General features: G+C 41.4%; 2 protein-coding genes across 9 annotated transcripts; one reads left to right on the top strand and one right to left on the bottom strand.

The window, feature by feature from the left end:
- Window positions 1–1355: 1355 nt before the first annotated feature.
- On the top strand, window positions 1356–2159 carry LOC113359580 (agamous-like MADS-box protein AGL23). The gene has a single exon (XM_026603190.1). The coding sequence runs from the start codon at window positions 1356–1358 to the stop codon at window positions 2157–2159; it is 804 nt and encodes a 267-aa protein (XP_026458975.1).
- Window positions 2160–3974: 1815 nt separating this feature from the next.
- Window positions 3975–9616, bottom strand: LOC113356465 (protein FAR1-RELATED SEQUENCE 12-like). Of its 8 annotated transcripts, XM_026599614.1 has the most exons (8): window positions 8768–9616; window positions 6271–8529; window positions 6058–6148; window positions 5831–5933; window positions 5656–5746; window positions 5094–5177; window positions 4385–4468; window positions 3975–4294 (listed from the first exon to the last, which is right to left on the bottom strand). In XM_026599614.1, the coding sequence occupies exons 1-3, from the start codon at window positions 9383–9385 to the stop codon at window positions 6095–6097; spliced, it is 2931 nt and encodes a 976-aa protein (XP_026455399.1). In that variant the 5' UTR covers window positions 9386–9616; the 3' UTR covers window positions 3975–4294; window positions 4385–4468; window positions 5094–5177; window positions 5656–5746; window positions 5831–5933; window positions 6058–6094. The 8 variants fall into 8 exon arrangements, with proteins under 8 accessions (XP_026455399.1, XP_026455397.1, XP_026455395.1 ...); XM_026599612.1 differs by lacking the exon at window positions 5656–5746 and having other exon boundaries at window positions 5831–5968; XM_026599610.1 differs by lacking the exon at window positions 5656–5746.
- Between the last annotated feature and the right edge of the window lie 16622 nt (window positions 9617–26238).

Genomic DNA, 26238 nt, shown 5'->3' with positions numbered 1-26238 from the left:
TTGTAAATTTGAAACTCAACAACGCCGGTTCCACTGCCGGCATTCTCGAAATTGATGGTACCACGCCGGTAACTGGTTCCGGTGTTGATGGTTATTAATTTTCCATGCCGGTTTTTGGGTTTACATGGAAATGTTTCCTGTATGTTTTTCATGCAGTTCCGGCATGGTAACCTATCAATGAACCCATGCCGGTTTAATATTCCGTAGTATATTCCTTGGTAGGTAAAAAAGTTAACTGCGTACCGGCATAGTTTTTTGGTAGAATACTATGCCGGATCAATATTCAAATTGGGGGATATCGCTTTACCGGCATGGTACTACGACCATGCCGGTAACGCGTCTGCCGACATGGTATTCATACTACGACCATGCCGGCACCGAGGTTTTACAGTTGAAAAAATGGCGGGTTTAAAGAAAAAAAAAATCCATTTTTCAACCTCCTAGCAGCTTTACCTGTGTATTGGGGATGCTTGCATGTTGTGCAAGTTTACTTTCTTGTGTAGCTTCTTCGAAAAACTCTCCGTACTCGTCAAAATCATCATTCAAGGGTGTTGGCTTAACAAAGAGTTGCAATTGAGAGTTGTTGTCGTTAGCTCCTTGTTGTAGTAGAGCTAAAGATTCAGCAGCTGCAATTCTCTCCTCACAATCATCTTCCATTTTCACAAAAAAAATTCCACTCAAAAATATTTTTCCCTCCTTCTACTCTCACCTCACTCACCCACATTCAAATAAAACACACACTAATCATTTATCAAAAATCTTAAGATTTTACTAATTATTATTAATCAGTAATCCTGATTAGTGAGGGGTAGATTAGGTAATACGTAAAATACTTAGATAACGGGTGACCCCGAATTGATGTCTGGAACCAGTTTTTGTCCTTTTCTTATATCCCCCAATTCATTTTTTTATCCCCCAATTAATGGTTCTTTAAAAACCCCTTTTTTTCAAATTTTAATTCTAAAATCTGATGTTAATCTAACCACACTGATTAACTTAACTTAATTAATTATTAACACTAATTATCTAGGAGCGATTCAGCCATTACATTTTCTTTTAGATAAGGGATAACTCCGAATTAGGTTTTGATGATCTTTTATTGTCCTGTAGTGTGAGGCCCCGAATTATTTTCTGGGGCCCCCAATTCAGCGGTGTTATAAATACCCTAGCTCGATACTTACCAAATACTTACCATCTACGAAAAAATCGTTTGTACAAGAACATTATTTAGAATGGAGGGTTGTACTAAGTCAAATTATGGGTTATATTTAGTCATTGCCTGTAAGTTTATTTATCGTCCTCGTTTTAGATACTTTCCCAACTCCGGTCATTCTTAACGCTATATAAGGTAAGCTATGCTACCAGTAGTTCTCCTAATTCTATTTGTTACTCAACTCTCTGTTCATGAATCAAGTAATGATGATGGAGATGAAAAGCAGAGACAAGGTGGTGATGGTCGTAAGAAGATTAAGATTGAAAAAATCAAAGACAAATCAAAGTTACAGGTTACATTCTCCAAGAGAAGAAAGGGTTTGTTCAAGAAGGCAACTGAATTATCTGTTTTAACTGGTTCACAAATTGCACTAATTGCTTTCTCTCCTGCCGGAAGACCCTATGTTTGTGGGAACCCTGACCTCATACTCGATCGATTTCTTAATAACATTAATGGTGAAGCGCGTGAAATTCAGAAAGATGATGACGAACAACAGAGGAGGTGTTTGGAAGCTGAAAGAGAACTAGAAGCTGAAAAGAAAAGAGGGGTTCTCTTGGGGTCATTGGTAAATTGTGATTTGGGGCCTGATAATGATAAATTTTGGTGGAATACATATGTTGATGGACTGAGTTTGGATGAATTGGTACAGATGAGAAGCGATATGGAACAACTCCAGAAGTGCGTCGCACAGAGATCTCATGACTTACAGATGACCAGTAACAACACAGCTGCTTCTTCATCATTTTCTTCATATGAAGATAAGTCCCTCGCGTTGATGACAATACCGTCTGGTAATGAAATTGTTGATGATGATTATCAGAATGAAGAGATGGCAAATGAGTTACTCTTCGACTTTGATTCTCAAGAATGTGAGTTTGGGATAGGGAATACTACTTCAACTGATGAAGAAATCACCGCCGACATGTTTTCCGATGACTACTACTAGTACAAGCCAAGGAGGTGTTTAAGTTAAATGGCCAATTAATGTATTTATGTAGTGATGAATTTAATTTTGAGGAATTGTATGTATTGATTCAATTACATTATTGATTCATTTGATTATTCTGTTTCCACAAATTTGGATCTTTATTTTTACTCTCAGGTGAAAAGTGACAACCGAGTGTAAGAACTATTCTGGTTTTGGAGGGATTAAGACTTTGCTAGTTTTGAAACAATAATTCTCTCCGAAGTTGGTTGATGCTTGCCAAAGTGTAGATTCTGACCAAAACCCGAAGAAAAAAAGTTGTCCTGGAACACAATATTAGATCATAGTGTATTTAAGTACAGATTGAACTAGATACACATATTTGGCTATCTTAAAACGGAAGTTGTCTAATTCCATCAATGCTTTAATTTGGATTCTAAAAATATAACATACCGGTTAGCTTTCTGCTTGTATTCATGATACTGTTGCCTCTTCTACTAAAAAGATACTGGAAGGAATAAAAGGCTTAAGCATTACTCCAGACGTGTTTACACAAAGATTTCAAAACTAATGCGCAAATCAATAGATTCAAAGGGGTAAGTTGCATCCTATTTCAGGAGGGGATTCAAAGAGTATTAACCAGCAGTTTAGGAACAAATGGGGGTAATATGAAGGAAATTGTTGTAGTCACAATCCTATGTTATCAATGGAGGAAGCACTTAAAATTGTGATTTAAGTTTCTCAACGTCTTCATCCGATTGAATCCCTTGATACATTCTTAATAAAAGATAATCGAGCTCCCGATCCCTTACCCACTTCTCGTGCGTGCTTCTATTAAGGGATATTTTGACTTTGGGTCCCAAAAATGTGACCAGTGTTGCGTTTGGGTCCTAAAAGGTTTCGAATTAGAGTTTGGATCCCAGGACCAAAATTGACCGTCTTGACTTAAAATTTGATTCCGTTAACACGTGACTAGCACATGGTCATTCTTCATGAAAATCTATCAGAAGTTAGAAAACCTCATTCTTCATGGTCATTCTGTTCATGAAAATGAAACCAAGTCTGTAAATTTCAAGTACAAAATAATCTCAAGACCCACTTGGAACTGTTTGAATTTTGGTGAAATCTGTGATGCAACCAACAATTTAGTGTGAGAATGAAGGATAGTTGAAATCAACTAGTTTTATCGTGCTCATAATCATTAATGAAGGATGGGATTAATTCAAACACCTAGTCACCAACTAATGTAGTGCCAAGTTGAGAACCCATTCAAGTGGATTACACTTTACAGACATGGTAGTGGTAGAACTTGTGATGTTTTTCTCTTGTTTTTTTTTCCTCGAGAACCTTGTATGCGTCTTCTGTTGTATGGAGATATTTTTGGGTGTGCGTTTAGCCCCTTTATATCTCGTTCTTCCCTGCAAATTCAAAAACTGAACATACCCAATGTCTCGAACTTGATCTCATCCTTTGATCTCAGATGATGTTCACTCTTCTTCCGTATTATCTCAGCAGCATACATAATCCAAAGTCTCCAACTCCTTTTCTGAACTTTTAATTAGGTCTTATCAGTTTACTGTACTCAATATTGTCATCATTGCATTCTTCAAATTAGCTCATCGGTCACCATGGTTTCCGACGAACTAGAAACGGGATGAAGAATGCTTCAAAAAAAAAAAAGAGACGAGGTGTTTTAATAGATTTTCAACACCATGCACTATTCACGTGTTAACGGAATCGAATTTTCCTAACAGTCAAGATGGTCAAATTTGGTCCTGGGACCCAAACTCTAATTTGAATTTTTTAGGACCCAAACGCAACACTGGTCACATTTTTGGGACCCAAAATCAAAATATCCCTTCTATTAATTATGGTTTTGCAGTAGTCCCTTCAGATGGGATTGGTGAGTATCCTGTAATTACTGAATAAAAAATCTGGAAATGGAGTGGTGTTACTGTTACTCCTGAAATTGTTGCTGATGCGGTTGTACAAGTTCAAGATATAGAAGAAGTGAAAGATGCTTCAGGTGAACCAAAACCTGTAAGCATATTGGTGCAACCTAGGTTCCGGTTCCGTTCAGTATGTCATCATGTCATTAAAGCACTTGCTGCAAGTCATCATTCAGCGTAAACTGTTGAGACAGATGTTCCTCGCCTCTGTAGCAGAAGCAACCCAACTGTTAGTTACAGATCTGAGTTGCTAAATGACAATAAACCTGGAAATTAACAGTTCAAATATATCCTTACGAGGTATTGTTTATAAGAAGCATGACACGCTTTTGGTACAAACGACATTGGTCAACCAAATCAACAACCAGTTCGTGCTTTACCCTGTCCAAAAGAACAAAAATTAGAATAAGCCACCCAAATTGTGAGAGATGCTAGCAGCTAGCTCTATCACATTTAAACTAACAGAAAATCCATAATAACATGTCCTGGATCCACTCTGTAAACAACTAAATCAAAACCAGCCTTCATTATACATCCACTCTGTAAACAACTGTAAATCCCTATTAGCATGGATCTCAATCATTGAGGAGAAACAAGCACCACACTAAGCTTGCAGTGCAATATCGAGCGGACGACAAAAAAAAATCTGTCAACCGAAAATTTACTCTCTTAGCAATGATACTCATAACAGACATATGAACTTCTTCAATATTTAACGATTTCAAAAAAAATCTCAGAACATATCTTATTACTTCTTTTTCATATTTATTTTCCTCATCAATCCTGACAAAAAAGTTCATCGTGCCTTTGCCAGGGAAAGACAACCTCTATTATCATTCGAAAAAATTGCAAATATGCAGTTTGTATTTCCTGAAACAAATTTCAGAGTAGAAAGCTGTATAAAGAGGATCGTCTGCAAATAGCCCCAACCCCAAATCCACGATTCACCTAGAGCTAAGTGGTTGTAAGAAAGATTAAGACATTTAGAAAAAAATGAAACAAGTACCTCAGGAGTCTGAGGGTCCAAGGCGCCAAGCATTTCCATTAACACATCTGCTAAACCACGACCATTTTGGATTTCTGCGCCAAGCTGCAGTAAGCACAAAGGTCAACAAACAATAATAATATCATTATCCAGAGATCAACTAGAACATCTGATGAAAGAACCCCAACGGCTTCTGATCAGCAATGATGGGTTTTAGTTTAGCTAATCCCAATGCTAGAATTAAAAAGCAGGTGTCTTCACATGCTGCTCAATTCACAATTGCAGTGAGTAAGAATCCAAGATTCTAGAGAGGGGTAAACAGTGGCAGGGATCTTGGGGAGGGGATCCAGAAGTATCCCAGATTAGTTTACAAGCTGCCAGACGCATGCCATACTTCTATGCATTATGTAAGTACATTATCGTCCACAGAAATCCAAATAACCAAGTAGTACAAGTAGGAAGAGAGGCGTCAACAACTGAATCGTTATATGTTCGGACTGTTTGGTACTGGCTGACTTGAGGAAGGTGTAAACATTAACTGATGAAAATCCATTCAGTGAAGCGTATAGGATCTAGAACTAACCAGTATAAGTTTACTATTCGGAGGTATCCATTTAAGTTTATTCAGTGAAGCATGAAGCTGCTGGAAACTCTCCGATAGACCTCAACAAAAACTGAAAACTTGAGGAGATTGATACTGAATAATCAAGATTAAAGCATGTAAAGCACAAAACCAAAAGCTTGAAAAAATAGGATACCTTCTTCTTTAAGACCATATCATGTAAGATATCACGCTCAACAATCTGCTGAAACACATGATCACCGCAATTCTTACTAAGAGTTTCCAACACCTGGTTCAATCTATGAAAAGCATCAATCTTCAATATTACAACATTCTACACAAAAGAGTATAAACTGTAAAAAATTAAGTTATAACTTCATACAGGTATCATATTAAGTATCTATAAGTACATGATGTGAATACCTTAAAACATACCCAGATGGACATCAAATGCAAAACATTAAGCTTGCCTTTGGTCCCCATTGGCTGAAGTTTGGGACTGATCCACTGGTCCCTGGATGAAACAGAAGAGTGAAAAATTGTAAGATGGACCAGTTCATTAATTAATAAGACAGGAGTGAGTTCTGATGCATAGATTTAAGTATTCATATATCAAGTACATGCTCAGAACTTTACCTTTGGACATGTACTTGTATAATGCCCAGATTTCTTGCATGTACTGCACTTCCTATTTTTCTTCATCACTTGTTTAACTCCTAACTTTTCTTTCACTGATGCCTGCCGTTCTTTTGTTTTGATCGGTTGGGGTTCACTAGAGGTGGTATCAATTAACTTTTCCCCTTGATCACTACAACCAACCGAATCTTCAGGATGCAAATCATTAGTTGAGGCGTTAACAAGAGAAATATTTTTTAGACCCTCTTCAATTATGTTCATAGCAGCACTATTGCGGTCGGCTGAAGATAACCCGATTTCCACAAATTTCACAGCCGTCTCTTTCAACATCCAGACATTTACTGCTGTTGTATCCTCTGAAATACATTCAGCCTCGTCGCCACACGGTCCACCATACCTAGCAATCATCGTCCACCTCTTTAGGGTATATTTAGCAGGAAGCTCAACGACGTTCAAATCTTGAAATAATTTAAGAACGTGTTTACAGAGTATCCCTTCAAACTCGAACATTTGGCAACTGCAGTTTGTATCTTTGCTGATGGAGTTAAATGTGACAAAGCTCATTTCATCATCCTTATCACCGTACCTCCCCACTAGGTACCGACTTGTACATTCATCTTTATCATCAACTTTTCTCACATTGCAACCAGAACTCTCAGAAAATTCATGACCAAACAATGTGAACATATTCCTAGTGTAAACTTTAGCTGCTTGTTCTTCAATAGGATTTTTCGAAGACGAACCAGCACTAGTATACATAGTTATAAAATCTTCATCAGTTTCTTCCTCCCTCCGGCGCACCACAGCCAGTTCATATTGTTCTATAAACTCATTTAAGGGTGTTCTTTCGTGCAAAAATCCATCAAAGTAGGAGTTCATGCCTTCAGCTAACTGAGTCGTACTCATTCCAGCAAAGAATGTATTCCTCAAATACAATGGTACCCAGTTGTGACGCTGATCGTACATACCATATAACCAACTGTTTTCTTTCAAATTATATTTAACAAGTAGCTGTTTCCAACCTGATTCAAATTCCTCTGGCTTCTGACAATTGTAGATGCACCTTTTGTACTCTTCCTGAAAAGCGGGGTGCATGTTGAAGACGTCACTCAAATTTCCTAATTCATTTTTTCCTATGTGCAACATGCATATCCGCTGCCTTGTATTTGGGAAAACTTTTCCCATCGCAACCATAATTGCTTTGTCTTGCTTTGTAATAACAGAAGTAGGATGACAATTTGACATAGCTCTAAGTAGGGTTTTGAATAACCAAACAAATGATTCCACCGTTTCATCAGCCAACAACCCACATGCGAACAATACAGGCTGTCTGTGGTGATTCACTCCAACGAACGAAACAAAAGGAAACAAATCTTTGTTCATTCGGCATACATGGTCGAATACCATAACATCCCCAAACTGTTTGTATGCGTCCCTTGATCTGCTATCAGCCCAAAACATACTCCTCATAGATCTACTGTCACCGACTTCTACCACATAAAAGAATCCAGGATCCACTGCTTGTATTTTCTGAAAATATTCAAGCACACGATAACAATCAGCTGCAATGTTGTTTTTTGGTTTTCTCTTCACATATTTCATTAAATCCAGACCACTGATTTCAACTGTATTCTCTTCAGATGCTGCTTTTGTAAGAACGTCTATAATTTTAGATGGTCCAATTCTACACTTATAGAGTGTATCTATCACTGACTTTGTGGTCTGTGTTATCTTCCGGTGTGACCTAAGTTTTTCAGCTTTAGCAGGATCAACAAGACCATGATTGTGCTCCTTATGAAATTTGTCAACAATCCATTTTGTAGATCTCCGTTTGATGCTCATAGCAGCTCGACAATCTACCCTTGTTTCGCGTCGAGGTCGAACAACCTTTCCTTTATATCGCCTGTCATTTGTTGAACGAAACCCTTGATTTGCACAAACATACTCTCGGGATATCACACTCCGATCGACCCTTGACCGTTGTATGTGACTCTTCCGTATACTGAATCCTTTCTCTTTAGCATAAGCATTATAAAATTCATATGCTTCATCTTCTGAACTGAATCGCAAGCCAACGAATGGTTCAGAGCCAAGTTTAGGAAGAGGTACATTATCATCTTCCCTTCCACTGGTTTCAGCTGCGATATCAACTTCCTCCAACGATGTGACATCCACTGAATTGTTTTCATCAACAAAAGCAGCATCGCCTTCTACTTTATCTTGTTGACCAGCATTAGATTTCTCTTCTTTATCTTTAATCTGAAGACAAATTAGCAATGTCATCACAAAAGGAGATGAAAACACATCTATAATTCATAACACACTAACATATCTACAATTCACAGCAAATAGGACTACAATGATGCAACATAATCATCCAATATCCTTACCACCAAAATAAAACCCCTATTGACCCAAGCTGAAAGTATGGGTAAGAAACAAATATTTACAAAAGAGGTTCGAAGAATGAGAAACCAAGATGCAATTACAAGCTCACCTTCTGGGATCTCAACCGTCGAGACTGAGACCCTTTAGTTGCAGTCAAAGAAGGTGAGACGGTATCCAAGAGCTGATCTAGTCCTGGTGAAGAAGCATTATCTGTAGCAAGATCCTGTGCAGCTGAACGCCGTGTGACTGGACGCCTCCTCAGAGGCGAATTCAAGGCTTGTTCTGAATGCTGGTGTTCTGGTGGCACTTTACCCTCTGCCCTATGTAAACCAGTTGGCGGCACAACTGACTCCTGGGTATTACCAGTAGTTGGTACAGCAATATGATTTTGAGAAGTTGAAATTACAGGACCCATCATCATAGGTGGTGGAGGTGGCCAGAAGGCATAAGGTGGTGGTGGTGGGGATGGTAACGAATGTCCCGAAGCAGAGTGTTGAGGAAGATTATGAGGTGGAGTAGGAATAGGCATTGTTAATGGAAAACCAGATGGAGGTGGAGGAACAGACCAAGGACCTGGAAAAGTAGACCATGGAGGGGGAGGAGGGTAGAACGACGGCATAAATGTGTATGGAGGAGGATGAGGATGTGGATGTGGATTTGGTTGCAGTAATGGTTGTTGATTTGTAGTTTGTGGTGGTGAGGTTGGATTGTTTTCTTTGTTTTTCATTTTTCCTAATCAAGATTATTCAATAAAAGGGGGTTCTTGCTATCACTCTAATGTTAGGGTTAGAACTGGGTATTGAAGAATTTTAGGGGGAATTGTTCGAAACAGAATCAAACCCTAGTCGAAAGCATACAGAGATTAGTAGTAAAAGATAATTTACCTGTCTTTAGAGAGAAGGAGAAGAGAGACGAAGAATTTCTGCAGTGCAAGGAAATGATCTCATCATTGATTAAAGTCTTCAGATGATTGATTATATAGGATGGAACTTGGTAAGTCCCAAATTTTGGCGGGTCGGGTTGGTTTTATCCTCATCGTGTGAGTTATCTGGCGACCTACTTTAGCTTAGGGGGTTCCAACTTCCATCCTCAAGAAATAAAAAGAAGTAAACCTCGGGGCAAGTCTTATCGTGTGTAGGTGTAGATAATCCACAGAGCTAGGTGGCAAGATCCTAAGCTGTGATACACCAAAGAATAAAGAGCGGTGAAGCACAAGATAGAACCAAACGGCGCAAAGAGCAAGGTATCACGTGGGTCGGACGTGATGGCGCAATAGTTGTCGGATGTGACGTGACCCTTATCCTCTGACAGGTCGGGCGAACAATCAGAAAGCACTTGGTCAGACGAAAGAAGATGGTCAAACAAAGGAACGAGAAGAAAGAAGGGCGACATCGTGTTAACCAGACGATTAAGACTCGGCCTCGGGTGAAGAACTATCGGTCAAATCAGAAAATCGGGCGAGCAGTGAAGGTCCGATAGGGAACAGCTAAATTGATGTAATGTGACCAAAATTGTAACTCTGTTGTATGTCGACCTTGGCCTATAAATATAAGGGCAGGTCGAGAGAGAGAGGCGGGTGGAAAGAGAGAGAAACAAGACACTACATTTGAGAGTTTGAGAGTTACTCCATTTGAGAAGGAGAGAACACTTTGTAATCAAAGAAAAGAAATAATAACATTCATCCTTTCACCCCGTGGACGTAGGTAATCATACCGAACCACGTATATCTTTGTGTCTACATTTGTTGTGTATCTTCACTTTGTGTTAAATCATCTTCTACTTCGTTGGATGTGGTGTGTGGTTTTATGCCACTACATTCTGGCGCCGACTAAGGGGAACGTCTAAGTTCTCCGGATACCTTGACTGCATGTGCCGACAGAGACGATCCAAAAGCTCCTAAAAACACTTTGCGTGTTAGTTGATGCTATGGGATGAACTCTGCTCGGTGAAAGTATGTATATGATCGTTTGGTTTAAAGTCTGTTGATATATTTAAGTTTTCATTGTTAAGATCGAGTCGTTAGCAAACATTTTCAGTTGGGTCGATCCCGAACAGTCGACTAGTCTTGCTTGTAGGCGAGTCTGTTTTCGTGTCTTAATCTTCGCTTTCATAGTATTTTCCGCACTTGTCTTCGTATTTTGATCTTAGTTTTTGTCTTGCGAGTTCAACAACGGAATACCCATAAACTCCCAAATAACATCTTTGATGTGTGGTTGAAGTTGCTTGAGGTTCCATGTTGGCTGGGGGAAATGCCAAAACAACAGCACGGCGAGATTATTGGTCGCCGGTGAAGGAATCAAGGGAAGACATCCCTTTGTAGTTCCAAGAGAGTGCATAAGTCTTAGTCCAGTTTTTGTCGTGACGTGCTGACCTCATAAAAGTACGAATTTGGACCTTTTACCCACAGAGAACTAGGTGTTAATGATTTGGAGTCTAGGGAATGTAGGAAAAATTGTAGTTAATGCAGAGTCGTGGTACTGAAAGCGACGTCGTGCAACTTTGAAAGCGACGTAGCATGATACCCGTCTAAAAGGAGACACTTAGAGTCTGAACAGGGAAAACTGGCAAGGTCAGCATGGCAGAGTATAGGGAATCGTATTTTTGAAACTCAGTTTTAGTGTCAGTCACCTTTTTCTTCTAAAACTGTACGTATTATAGAAACTTTTCAAAAACAGGTCAAAGTAAGGTGTTGTTTGTTTTCAATGACGTAGGTAGGGACGACTCTCGGACTAACAATACACTGTGTCCGATGGCTAGCACGTCAGGGATGGGAAGAACTCTGAGGAACCGCATGATCTCCAGTAACAGCATGTAAGGAGGGGTAACTGGGACGAGGCGAGGGAGTGACGGGCATCCACCACCAGAGGAATCACGAGCTGCTGCAAGGGGTATGCCAACTGTGGATGAGGAGATCGATCTGGGACGAGACGATGACCCATCGCCTCTGGAGCGAATCGCCTCGCCCCCAAGGATGGATGATCAAATAGATGGACTTACCGCGTCAGACACGGAAGATGATGAGGAAGCATTAATTCTGCATGCTCAGAGACGAAACATCAGACGACAAACTAAGTATCAATAATCCCTCAGGCGAGAGCAAGAACGACTAAGGCGAGTACAACTAGGACGAGAAACAACTATCGGAATCGATCCGGCGACATCGACTCAGATACCCCCCACGGTACCACCTCCACCACCTATGATGACGGCACCACCCCCTTCCCATTTAGGCCATCCAAATGGTCACTCTAGCCATGAGAGTATAGATCCAACACTACTCGAAATTCTAGAAAGCCAAAGAAGGCAAGAGGCGGCTTTAAGGGATCTTCAGCAGAGGAACCTAACTCTAGAGTTCGAGAACTATCAGCTACGGAACCTAAGGTCGAGGTCGAGAGGATCTTCTATCCGAGGGACATCAGGACACCAAGGCCGAATCGGGAAAGTACCACCTGCAGTAGGACCAAGCAATTCCGGTCGATCAGGACCAACCCCAATACCACCTATCGGAAGATACGGTCCACCCTAGGATTCATCGACAGACGACGAAAGGCACGAGAGGAATAATCAACAGACAGACACAAGGTCCGACAATGCGACTGAAGCCAAGCTAAGAGAGTTAGAGGAAAAGATAAGGAAGTTGTCAGGAACCGGCGAAGAAGATAAGCTCGCCGAGGTCATAAGCGAGGCCGAGAGGACCCCTTTCACCCAAGAGCTAGAACTAAGGGCCTTCCCACCTAAGTGCACGCTCCCCACCTTCCCATCAAGGTTCGACGGAACGGGAGACGCAGTTGAGCATTTGAAGATGTTCACAATGTCCCTAATACAATGGAAAAACCATGAGGTGGTAATGTGCAAGTTCTTCCCTGCAAGCTTGGAAGGCGAGGCAAGGAAATGGTTCTACAACCTCGCACCAGGAATAGTCGACATTTATGAGACTCTAGTCGAAGCGTTCCTTGAAACATACATGCACAACAGCAGACCTCGGCCCAGGGTCAACAAGTTATTCACCTTGGCCCGACGGTTCAGAGAACCTCTCATATCATTGACCGATAGATGGAGAAATTTATGTACAGAAATTGGGAAAGTACCAGTCGACCAACAGATATTCGGGTTTGAAAACACACTTGGGAGGTCGGATCCCATCTGGATAGCCATGTTTACTGAAAAAACACAAACATTGAAAGAAATGAGGAAAATGCAAGAACATTTCATCGCCCTAGAAGAAATTCAGGAAGAGTCAAGAGATAGGGGAGTGCAAGAGGCTAGTGCGGCGCCCGAGTCGACATCGGACGATGTTCAAAGGCGGCCCGAGAAGAGACCGAGCCTACCTACGCGATGAAATGGGAAGAAGGAATGGGTGGCTAAAGGAAAGAGGCACGGGGCGAGAACATACACCCCTTTGAATGCTCCACTAGAAGAAATCTTCAAAGAGGTATAAAAAAGGAGTGACATCATATACCCAGTTTCAAGAGGGATACAGTTCGAGGAGACCAAAGATCACCCAGAATATTGCCATTATCATCAATATCGAGGCCACTCTACAAATAACTGTAGAGAAGTGAAAGACATCGTGCAACACCTTATTAGAGATGGTTGTATGAGACAGTTCGTCCGACACCCAGCCCAGACGACCGCAGCGCCCGATGTACTCGTTCATCAGGTCCGGATCGACAGATCCACGCAGTTTGTCGACACGATTTCCCATTCCGCCACTCAAGCGTACAATCTGAATCCTGGAATCATGTCAAGGATCCACAAGAGAGATCATAATGGGAAGGAAATTTTCAGTGTAGCAAAAGATTTTCCGATGGAACCCTGGATGATGTGACCCATATTTTTCTCGGCTCAGGATGTCCCGATGAACGGTCAAGCTCACAGTGATCCCTTGGTTATCACCCTGTTGATTGAGGAATGGGGGGTAAGAAGGATACTAGTAGATAGTGGGAGCTCAGTCAAAGTACTCTTCTACGATACGTTCAAAAGGATGGAGTTGTCAGATGATATACTCGTCCCATCGACATATCGTATCTACGGTTTTAATGGGACCGTAACCATCCCGAAGGGAGAAGTAACTCTAAGGGTATCATATGGAGGTGGTTACCTAGATACTTTAACCACATTCTGCGTGGTTGATGTCGCCTCGCCCTATGAAGCTATAATCGGAAGACCATGGATCGCGGGAATTAAAGGAGTGGCATCGGCCTATCATCAAAGGCTACGATTCCCAACGTACAAGGGGATAGCTGAGGTCATAGGAGATCCACATGCAGCCCGACAGTGCATGCAGTTCGATGCCCAGATAAATGAGGAGCGGCGAGCACGACAAAGGGGAGAGAAGAAAAAGGCTAAAGAAGCCAAAGTCGCAGAAGAACTAGAAAGAGTTATTTCGCAGGCGGTCATGACTTACGAAGCACAAGGAAACGAGCCTTCGTAGCAATTAAAGGAGACGGCGCCGGTGAAGGAATCAAAACCAAACTTCTCGGCCGTGGAACCTACTCGGGAGATTAATTTGGGAAATGTAGAAGAACCAAGGGTGGTAAGGATCGGGTCCTTATTATCGGACGAACAAGTAAACCAGCTCGTGGTGGTGCTAAAGGAAAACATGGATGCATTGGAACATGCACGATATGGAGGGTATAGATCCGGAGGTATGCTGTCACCATATAAGGATCGACCCAAGCTTCAAGCCAGTCCGACAAAAGATGAGGCGAATCGCACCAGAATTACACACGACCGTCGAAAAGGAATTAAAGAAGTTACAAGAATCGGGGATAATCAGGAAATCGCACTACCCACAGTGGATATCCAACATGGTCGTGGTACCAAAGAAAAACGGAGGAGTCAGAATCTGCATTGACTTCAGCGAACTGAACAAAGCCTGTCCGAAGGACAGCTTCCCTCTCCCAAGCATCGATCAACTGGTGGAATCTATAGTGGGGTACGAGGCACTAACGTTGATGGACGGATACGCGGGGTATAACCAGATCCCGCTGGCTCCCTAGGATCAAGAACACACCTCCTTCTTCACACTAAGGGGCCTATACTGCTACACCAAGATGCCTTTTGGGATGAAGAATGCAGGCGCCACATATCAGAGGCTGGTGGGCGACATGTTTGAAGACCAGATCCACAACACCATTGAGGTCTATGTCGACGATATGCTAGTAAAAAGTCGCCTAGCCAAGAATCACATCCGAGACCTGCGGGAAATTTTTCGAACGATGAGAGAATATAAAATGAAAGTTAACCCGACCAAATGCGATTTTTGTGTCACATCGGGCAAATTTTTGGGATATATCATCAATCCAAAGGGGATAGAAGCAGATCCCTAGAAAGTCAGAGCCATCCTCGAGATGCCGTCACCATCCACAATAAAAGACGTACAAAAGCTGAACGGAAGTATAGCAGCATTGGGGCGATTCATATCTCGGTCGTCCGACAAATGCAAGGATTTCTTTAGCACTCTTAAAAAGGGAGAGAAATTCAAATGGACGGACGCCTGTGAGGAGGCGTTTCAGAATATTAAGCTACATCTTGCAAGTCTTCTAGTATTACAAAGACCCGAGCCATCGGAGGTCCTCACATCATACCTCGGAGCAACTTCATATGCTATCAGTGCAGTCTTAGTTCGAAATGAAGGGAGTGAGGAAAAGCCTGTTTACTTCATCAGCAAAACATTAAGTCCGGCCGAGAAAAAATTATACAAGGATGGAACAGATGATTCTAGCGCTAGCTTTCGCCACCCTGAAGCTAAGGACGTATTTCCAAGCCCATCGGATCCGCGTGCTCACAAAATCACCTATTGAGGCGGTACTGGACAATGCAGGCTGATCTGGAAGGATTTCCAAATGGGGGGCGTAAATTAAACAGTTCAATGTTTTCTACGAAATGAGGACAACAGTGAAGGCACAAGTAGTGGTAGATTTTCCACTAAGCGACGAAGATGAGGTCGAGGACATACCCGGAATGGAAGAAGATCGAGAAGACCCGGCCGACTTACTCGAAGCAAGTAGCCCATCACGTTGGGAAGTATTCGTCGATGGAGCGTCGAACAAAGATGTATCGGGACTTGGGATAGTCTTTACCACACCAAAGGGACGAAAAATGGTCCATTCGTCTAGATTGGAATTTAAGGCGACAAACAACGTCACCGAGTATGAAGCTATGATTCACTCCCTGAGATTAATCGTCGAGATGGGCCTAAAAGATGTAAGACTAACTAGCGACTCGCAGTTAGTGATCCGACAAATCACAGGCAAATACGCCATCCACGACCCGATTTTGCAGAAGTACTGGGAGATCGCCCAATTCTATATCGACCAGATCCCCAGCATCAAATTTCTTCACATATGCAGAAAAGATAATCGACACTCGGACGCATTGGCATATATTGCATCCCATCTCACAGACCCAAGTGTGGAGGGTATTCGTGTCATGAGACTCCTCGCCCTATATATACCAGAGACACCCGAGGTGCACGTCGACGTGGCTAACACGGCCGACAGATATCCGGACGGAGATTGGAGAAAGCCGTTTCATTCGTACTTGGAGACAGGCGATTTACCCAAGGGGCGACCCGAGATCAACAAAGTGAAAAGCAAATCGGTCTTTTACGAGCTAAGAGACGGAATCCTATACAGGAAATCATACCTGGGACCACTCTTAAGATGCTTAAGTAAGGAAGAAGGCCAGACAATCTTGAATGAACTACACTATGGAGCAGCCGGAAATCACATCTCGGGACGAAGTCTGTCAGCGAGAGTGAAAACGATGGGATACTTCTGGTCGTATATGAACGATGATGCAAAAAAAATGGCGCAATCTTGCGAAGAATGCCAGCGGTTTGGTAAGAAGATACATGCACCTTCAGTAACTCTAAACTCGGTAGTAAGCCCCTGGCCCTTCGCAAAGTGGGGGATCGATATCGTGGGACCATTACACGTGGGATCGGGGCAGAGAAAATACTTAATAGTAGCGACGGATTACTTCACTAAATGGGTGGAGGAGGCACCACTGAGACATATCCGTGACAAGGACGTCTTCAGGTTCATTTGGGAGCACATCATATGTCGTTTCGGAGTACCGGTGGCCATGTCTCGGATAATGGAAAACAGCTCCAGGGAGAAAACATCGACCTACTATTTAACACCAACAACATCAGAAAAAGCAAGGCTACCCCCATATACCCTCAAAGTAATGGGCAGGCCGAGATCACAAACAAAACTATCGCCGATAATATGAAGAAAAAATTAGATGGAGAATACGGTAATTGGTGCGAAGAACTCTACAATGTTTTATGGGCCTATCGAACCACTCAAATGGAAGCAACAGGGATATCACCTTTCATGTTGACCTATGGAACCGAAGCGATACTACCAACTGAAGCAATGATACCCACCACAAGAACTGAAGCCTGGAGGCGAAACATATCGGAAGATTTAATATTGGCCAAGCTCGATGACTTGGAGGAAACAAGGGAGATGGCGTTGCAAAAAATGGAGAATTACCGAAGGAGATTACAACGAGAATACAACAAACGAGTTCGACCAAGAGAGTTTCAACCGGGGAAGTTAGTGTTGAAATATCTAGCCGATTGTGAACGTGACAAAAAGGGCGGTAAACTAGCGGCAAGGTGGGGAGGACCATACACAATCGTGTCTAAAGCTGGCGAGGGAGCTTATCGATTACTCAAACCAGACGGCAAACCCGATTTAAAACCGTAGAACGCTTAACATCTGAAACTCTATTACCCATGAGGGGTTCGAGGGAAACAGGTAAATATACTTGTCATTCATTTCTTTAAAACCGCGAGGGGTAGGAAATATGACATGAGCGACCAATGGTCATTCGTACTCGGGGCAAAGCCAGTGAGGAAGTGCCGAGGTGACTTACACTCGAATGGTCATTCGTACTCAGGGCAAAGCCAGTGAGGAAGTGCCGAGGTGACTTACACTCGAATGGTCATTCGCACTCGGGTCAAAGCCAGTGTGGAAGTGTCGAGGTGACTTACAGTCGATTGGCTATTCGATACTCGGGGCAGTGGCAGTGTGCAAGTGCCGAGGTAGCCTAAGGGTACTGGTGATTGGAAGCCAGATACCAAAGGTTGTTAAGATACGATTTCTTCTCAGCTAGGTAACCTACTTACATCTGAAAGGTTACCCCCATCGCAGGTGGTCGTGACCACTTTCCCGAGTTGGTTGGTCGATAACCACTCAGGATTATCGGGCCTAGAACTAGGACAACTATAACCCTTCCACTAAATCTAAAAGATAGTGATGAGATACCTCGGCTGGGATATGGCATCGGGCTCGATGACCCTCCTTGTTGAGTGTGTTCTACAGAAAAGGAACTAATAACCAATACATGTGACATCAAATGCAGGTGCGTAACATAAACAACAAGATAAGGCTGAAATTGTCAAGAGAATTGTCAACACAATGGAAAAGGCGGAAATTGTCAAGGAAAATAGAAAAGTAAAAACAAGCTTGGCGACGCAACACCCCATTTAAAGAAATTGTTCAAAGAAGCATGGGACAAGTGCTCAAACGAATTACAACCCGCAACAAAGGGAAAATTAGTGGCGCAGCACTACAAAAGGCGTGATCAACTCCTGGGTGGAACAGCACAGTCCCCTCCCTTCCTCTGAGCAACCTCGCGGCGCTTTTGCGCGATGTACTCGTTTACACCGGCCTTGATCGCCTCAGCAAGCTCGCTCTGATGAGCGTTTCTCTCGTCCACAATCTGCTGAGAAAGTTGCTCGGACCTCGACTCGGCGGCTTGGAGCTTAACCTTCGTATCTCCTACAGCTTTCTTCCACTGCTCCACCTCTTTCCCGAGGTTGTGCACATCTCGCTCAAGATCCTTAGCACGACCCTGCTCGGCTGCAACAAAACATTATAAGCATGTTAAACACGGAATATAGCAGAACACAGAGTAAAAACAACAAATTAACTCGGTCTTAAGGCCACCCCAGCATGCACTCCAGAGACCTGATAGGGTTGACAACACAGATTCTAACGACTTCACGGACTTGGACAACTCATCCTCGGCCTTAGAAAGCTTCAAAGTTAACTCATTATAGTATTGTTCATTGAATTCATTCGAAGGGAAATATTTCTTGTGATCGCTCCCCTCGGCCCTCTGACGATTATAGAACAATTGTAGCATTTATAACTGGGCTTGAGTCCACTCTAGGTCACTGGACAGCTTATTGAAACCCTTGGTCCTTTCAAGAAGATCTCGGTTGGACTGTTCGGCCACAACTTTTTCCCTCAAAATTCGTCGCCGATCTTCATGAAGATCTCGATTTTGAAGCCTAAGGGAACCATTTTGACTCTCCAGATTACCGGCTAGTAATGTTTTATCACCAGCAAGTCTTTGAAACATGCCCAAGCGAGCCCGTAAGTTATCTATCTCCTCGGGGACATACTCAAACAGGAGATATTTGTCTAATTCCTCTTGAAGTTGTTGGATCTAGGCCTCCTGTCGGTCTATCTTCCCATCCTTATTGGAAATTCGTTGTCGAAGATTCTCCACAAGATCTTTCTCGATATCCCATTTTCTCTTCATAAGCCTATACTCCGAAGAAGCGTCTAGATCTATACTAGATATTTCATCTAGAAGAACAATAATTGACTCAGGACATTGGTACGAAGAACTCAATCAACATAACTATGTAAACAATATACCTTGCGCGTCGGCGAGTTTGATCTCCAGATCACGAGATCGTTCCTTCTCCTGCTTAAGAGCAGCCTCCAACTTCCTAATCTCTTGTCGGCGGAGTGCAGCCTCCAACCTCGACCGATTCAATGCCTACAAATTTCATCCCAAGACGAGATTAGTAAGGCCCGATAACATCAAAAGGAAGAGTTCAAACAAACCACTTACCAGATTATCAAAGACCGGCGCAATGTCATGATACAGGGGCACGGCAGCAATCATCTGCTCATCAACATAGGAGCCGAACTCCTCCGAGTGTAATGCGCCAAGAGAATCACACATAGGGCCCGATATGGTAAAGGATGTCTGAACACCCGAGGGAGACCCAACATCCTTTTGGGGCAGATTTTGGAGCGATGTTTGGGTCGGCCCCTGAGCTCCAGGATGCACGATAGGAGTCACGATAGCAGTTTCCACAGGAACCTCCCCTTCCTTTTGACCACCAGCATCCTCATCAAACAGCTGCTCGTCCCCGAATATATCATCCTCATCATCTTGATCGGGGATATCGATCACAACGTCCGATATTTTCAACACCACGCCCTTTGCCGCCACCTTCCCCCGAGAAGGATTACGCCTTGGAATCAAACTTTCACTACCACGAGTATCGGACCCTCCAACATCTTCATCCTCGCGTCGAGGGAATTTCTGTACAAGGTTCAGCGTCGAAACATGTGAAGGAAAAAAACAGGGGAAAGTACATGTACTTAGAATAAAAGCTATATGTTTATTACCTTCCCATGATCCTCTTCGACCCTTGTGCCAGCACTCCTCTTCTTGGAAATAGAAGCCGATTTGGTAGACTCGCCCTGAGGATTAACCTACGACAAGAAAGTAATCAGTACCCCAAGCCGATACAACAGGAATCAAAGAAAGTGGAAAGAAAGCGACATACCTTATCATCGTTAATCACCCAGAATGGATAAGGCTCTGCAGGAAATTGAGGAGGAGGAAATCTACCATGCAAAATTTGGCCGCGAACAAAAAGTGCAACTCGGTCCCAGTATGGGTCATTGGTGTGGCGAGCACGCTTGTTGGAACCTTTACCAAGGGGATCAGCATCTAGCATCAATCTGTCAACACCCTCGGGCATATATTTCTGACGGTGAGGGCTAGCATCAAAACCAGCAAGGTCGCCATTGGTAGCTGTCCCGCTCCGGTAGTTCACGATAAAATTGGCAGAAGTGTAATCGGGAGCGTCTCCAGGCTTATAGGTCGACCAATCGGCCGTAGATCCGCGACCATCGCCTCGGTCTCTCCACTCATTCATCAGACGGAAAGTGTTGCCATTCCACTGAGTCAAGGCACGATACGGATGAAGCAGCGACAATACCTCATAGTAGAAAGGGCTGGCAGGGTTGTATAGAGAAAAGCGAAGGCCAAGTTCCAACTGCCCACGAGTGACGATGACCGCCTCGGACGACTGCTCATGCTTATCGACATCGGTCTTCTTCAACACACCCGTTTGGCCCGAGACTAGGGTCACTTCATAGTTTTGAAGATCGAATTCATCAGACAAGTCTTTGGAGACTCTCTTATCAGCCCTACATGAAAAAGAGGGAGAATCATCAGGAAAAAGGGAATTCAGAGCGCGATAATCGTGATGGGAAGGACTCTCAAGCCAAAACAGGGAATCAAGAGAAACAACATCGCCCTCGGAGAAGGTATCACTCGCACACCTTTTTTCAGTCATTGACGGAGAAGAAGTAGCCATGGCAGAAAGCGAACGGAGAGATACGAACGTTGGTGAAGAGAGAAGCAAAAGGAAGAACTAACCACGACTGTCGCAAACCTCGCCAACAAAAACAGCAAAGCCGAAGACGGAGAAGATAAGAGAATCACCGGAATTAATGGTGTCGGTAAATTGGGAGGAAAAGAAAAAAGAAGAACAACACTTGGTTTCTCTGAAAAATGGCGAGAAAAGGAAAGAGAACATGAAGGTAGGTATTTATAGGGTGCAGCGCCTCAACCGACAGCAACGGTTACAAGTCATAAATGGAGAATTAGTGGGAGACTGCATGGCGAAATTCTCGGCATGCTCGAGGACATGGGAAGGTGGAGCGATTTTCTTTCCCTCGTGCCAAGCACACGAGCGAAAGAAGGGGAATAAATGTAGGTGTAGATAATCCACAGGGAGAGGTGGAAAGATCCTAAGCTGTGATACACCAAAGAACAAAGAACGGCGAAGCATAAGATAGAACCAAACGGCGCAAAGAGCGAGATATCACATGGGTCGGACGTGATGGCCCAATAGTTGTCGGATGTGACGTGATCCTTATCCTCTGACAGGTCGGGCGAATAATCTGAAAGCACTCGGTCAGACGAAGGAAGATGGTCAAACAAAGAAACGAGAAGAAAGAAGGGCGACATCGTGTTAACCAGACGATTAAGACTGGGCCTCGGGTGAAGAACTATCGGTCAAACCAGAAAGTCGAGCGAGCAGTGAAGGTCCGATAGGGAACAGCTAAATTGATGTAATGTGACCAACATTGTAATTATGTTGTATGTCGACCTTGGCCTATAAATATAAAGGCAGGTCGAGAGAGAGGGCGGGTGGAAATAGAGAGAAACAAGACACTACATTTGAGAGTTATACCATTTGAGAAGGAGAGAACACCTTGTAATCAAAGAAAAGAAATAATAACATTCATCCTTTCACCCCGTGGACGTAGGTAATCATACCGAACCACGTATATCTTTGTGTCGACATATGTTGTGTATCTTCACTTTGTGTTAAATCATCTTCTACTTCGTTGGATGTGGTGTGTGGTTTGATGCCACTATATCGTGCAAGAAGAGATGGATTCCATAGGACAAGCATTTAATGCCATTTGAAATTGCGTTAAATTTTTCAAAAACGCGAATTGAAATAACATCTCACGCTATTTGAAATGGTGCTCACATAAGTATATTTTTGACCATAGCTTTATTCTTCCTAAACTAAGGCAACAACGAATATGTGAGGGTTCAGTGGTTATACTATCATATTGTAAACTAACACATCTCATGTACTGCCATGTTGACACATGTAGATGTTTTTTCTTTTTTAAATCGAAAATTTTAATATCTGGTTGGTTCGTTGTTTTTTTTTTTCGTTTTCTTTTTTTTTCATTTTTTTTAAAGCGAAAAGTCGAACAATATTTGAAATAAAAAAATAGAGAAATGATGATTCAAATAGTGCTCTGCACAATTTCGATTGTCGCTTCCATGGATTCTACTATATTTGAGCTTCCATGATCAATTCTAAATGTTGATGTGTCACTAAACTTGGAAGATGGAACTCTCTTACCACAAGACTTTCCCTAAAAGCTCATTCTGAGACTGAGTTCTCAAACTATTTTTTTTATTATATAAATAAGAACTTTATTAACTCAGGAAATCTCCAAAAGAAAGGTCCCTTTGAAGAAGATTGCATACAAAAGACGGAGAATTACTTCAACTTTCCAAATTAGTTTTGCTTTCTCTGATAAAATGAGAGATATCATCTGCTACTTTGTTATCATCTCTTCCTACATAAGTAAAACTGCAAAAAAAAAAAAAAAAAACTGATAATAACTTTATTATAATGTTTTTCTTTCCCATTAAACTAGTAAGTCTGGTGTTGATGACAAGCATGGCATCTGCTTCAACTTGAATTATGTCCAAAACTTTTCCTTTGGACTATAATAACGCCTCTCGTACAATCATGCACTCGTCTCTTTCTGGATTTAAGATGTCTTTTGCAAAGCTTTTATTGACTTCTTCGTAAGTACTTGCATGATTACGAATCACAATGCAGTACCCATCTAATTAGTGTCATAATCAAAAGAAGCAGCCACGTTAAATTAACTTAAAAACATAATCAGCAGGAGGTATCCAATTTGAGGATGCAGGACGAGATATAGTCAGGTATAAAGCATTAATTTCAAAAGAACTGCCTTGATTTGAATGAGACCTGATCCTACATGTGATTTTATAAGAGTTTAGATATTTTCCTTTAAAGATAGCCTCACATCAATCTTTACATATTATCTAGCAACCTGTCATGGGAGTTTTAATCCAAATATCAGAGTCATACTCATTATCTATCGAAGAAAGGTTGAACCAGTATATAATTCATTGTGTTATTGAAGTGTATCTTGTGCTTACTTCATCTATATTGATGTTTATGTTCCTCCAAACTTGTCTTGTATGTTTGCAATGCCAGAATAAATGTTCTAAAGTCTCTTCATATCTTCCATATAAGGCACAACTGGTGTCCATATCAGAAATGTAGTAGACAGTCTGCATCTTGTGGGAACAATTCTTTTAAGGCATTTATGAATGAAAAACTTGACTTTGTGAGGAACTGCAGTTTTCCAAAAAGAATTCCATCCTAACAATTATAGTGCCAAAATTATGAATAGAAACCATCTCTGCAAGAATTTACCATCTTTAATTGGACACCAAATCATGACATCATGTTTTGTTATATCAATAAATATTTGAAGAATCTTAGTGATGGTATTACTATCAAAGATTTGATTCAACAAAGGAATATTCCAATTATTAATGTCTTCATCAATGAGTTCTGAAACAATTTTAAGAGCATTCCTTGAGTGTTAGCAGGAATAGGTGGATGATCCAAGCTAATTATCCGTTGGCCAAGCCATACCCTAGTAGTTTTTCCATCGTTGACTTTTATAGTATAATTTTTTAGAACCACATCCAGACAAGTTTCAATACCTGTACAGACCCAAGAATTGTTTTTTGGAAGGTAAGAACTTATGAAGCAAATCACCATCTTTGAAGCATTTACCCTGTAGGATTTGAACCCATAACTGCTCTTTATAAGTACAAATTACCCATACAAGTTTAGTAAGTAAAGAAAGATTAAGATTTTCTAGATCCTTAAAGGCATGCCCACCAATATCCTTAGACTTTCAAAAATTATGGCAAGCTATTAGATTAGCACCTCTATTTGATTTGTATCCCCGCCACAATCTTCATTCAATAGTTCATCAGTGAGATTCTTTGATAATAAGAAAGTTTCCTTTTGATAAACTGGAACTGAATTCAACACATGCTTTACCACTGTTGTCCTGCCAATTTAAGTTAGTGACTTAAAAAAAACAAGTTGCCAATTTCCTTTCAAAGTTATCTATTATATCTCCAAAAGCTTTCTTGTTTAGAATGACCAAGTATCAAAAGTGAACCAATATATCGTTCTTTTGAAGCCATAGCTTTAACTCCAAGAATACCAGTTAAGGTTTCTGCAACTTCAGGTTTGGTCTTCTAACTGAAATAAACAAAATATTTATCAAAGTTGATGACTTGACCTGATTGTGAACTAAATTCTTGGAGAAGATCACAGATGAAATGACGAGGGTACCCAAATACACCACAATCGTTTCGTATCAACCTATAAGCATGATATCTTGTGTGATCTTCTATGGAAAAAGTCGAGACAGTATGACAACTAGATATTTACTTGACAATAGTTACGGTACTTAAACCGATTGATTATATGATCAATGTCAAGTAATATGGATTAACGTACAAGTGTATTTTATTTATTATAACTAACAACTATAATGCGGAAGTAAAGTAAAAAACAACACAAATAAGATTTTGTTAACGAGAAAACCGCAAATGCAGAAAATCCCCGGGACCTAGTCCAGTTTTGAGTACTCTCAGAATTAAGCCGTTATACAAAGAACAAATGCCAACTTCGTATAGTTGAGACCAAGTAAACTACCCCTAGTTACTTAGTTCCCTCAGTATCCCTACGTCTTCGACCTTTTGGTCACGCACGTGAATCTCAAGACATACATCACTATCTTGAGTTGCTTTACAAAGTAAAGTCTTATGTACTCAACACATTTTGATCGTATTCCAAACAGTAAAGGAACAAATCTGTTTGGTAACCACTCTATTCAATCTTTGGTAAAAGATATGTTGAGTCATTGACAAAGGCTCTTATGTTTAATCTAATAAACTCCTTTGTCTGGTTAGATCAATCCGAATCTTAATTATCGAAATAATCAAATTCCGTATTTGTAATGAAACAATTAGAACTCAGAGAGAAACTATAAAGTAATGGTGATCTTATCAACTAGATAATCACAAGTCTATCAAAGATAAACAAGATCTAGTTGGATCACAGCCGATCAAAATGTGTGCACAAAATTCACAAGATACGAAAACTAATTAGATAAATCTTCTTCATCTTCAAATCTTTGATTATCATTGAAGTACATGTACACAAAAACTTGAATCTTCTTGTGATCAATCACGCGCAGAATAAAGTCCGTTAACTATAGATATATCACAAGATGTCTTTAGATCTAACAACAGTTCTAAAGATCCTGTCGATACTTTGATCTAGTTTGAGTGACCCTTATGTCTAAAGAGGAGGCTCTCAAGAATAATCAAACTAGGTGCAATCAAAGTTTCAACAACCGTTAGTCAATCAAAACAATAATCGAAAACTAAAATAACGATGCAATTACCTAGTTTCCGACCAGCGGTACTCATAGAGTTTCTTGATCCCACAGAAGTCTTTAAACGAGTGGTCGTAAGATATTTCGCCTAATTATGGTACTTTCCTCTCCGGATAGACGGCTCCACCAAAAACAACACGAATGAAGTTTAACTGGCTCTTAGGACAGTTTGCAAGAAATGCAAACTCAACTATTTATAGACCAAGGTTGTTTAAACAACAAGGAAATTTCAAAACCGAAAATATTCTCGAGATATGCAATAAGTACCTAATTTCGGTTTTCCTATTTCAATGTCAAACAATATTTCCGAAATCTTTCATAGAAAAACTTCCAATATTAGTTTAGCACATTACTAAAAAAAATCTAGAGCTATGTTTTAATTGTTGGAAATCAAAATATA

The sequence above is a fragment of the Papaver somniferum genome, chromosome 3, assembly GCF_003573695.1.
Source record: "Papaver somniferum cultivar HN1 chromosome 3, ASM357369v1, whole genome shotgun sequence".
In the NCBI taxonomy this organism is placed as follows: domain Eukaryota; kingdom Viridiplantae; phylum Streptophyta; class Magnoliopsida; order Ranunculales; family Papaveraceae; genus Papaver; species Papaver somniferum.
This window is presented reverse-complemented; position numbering and strand designations above follow the sequence as displayed.

Excerpts from the sequence above, each read along its gene's own strand:
- LOC113359580 (XM_026603190.1), top strand. The coding sequence starts at position 1,356 with ATGCTACCAGTAGTTCTCCTAATTCTATTTGTTACTCAACTCTCTGTT.
- LOC113356465 (XM_026599612.1), bottom strand. The coding sequence starts at position 9,385 with ATGAAAAACAAAGAAAACAATCCAACCTCACCACCACAAACTACAAAT. Across the intron at positions 8,530-8,767 it reads GACGGTTGAGATCCCAGAAG|ATTAAAGATAAAGAAGAGAA; the intron begins GTGAGCTTGTAA and ends ATTTGTCTTCAG. Across the intron at positions 6,149-6,270 it reads ATACAAGTACATGTCCAAAG|GGACCAGTGGATCAGTCCCA; the intron begins GTAAAGTTCTGA and ends TGTTTCATCCAG.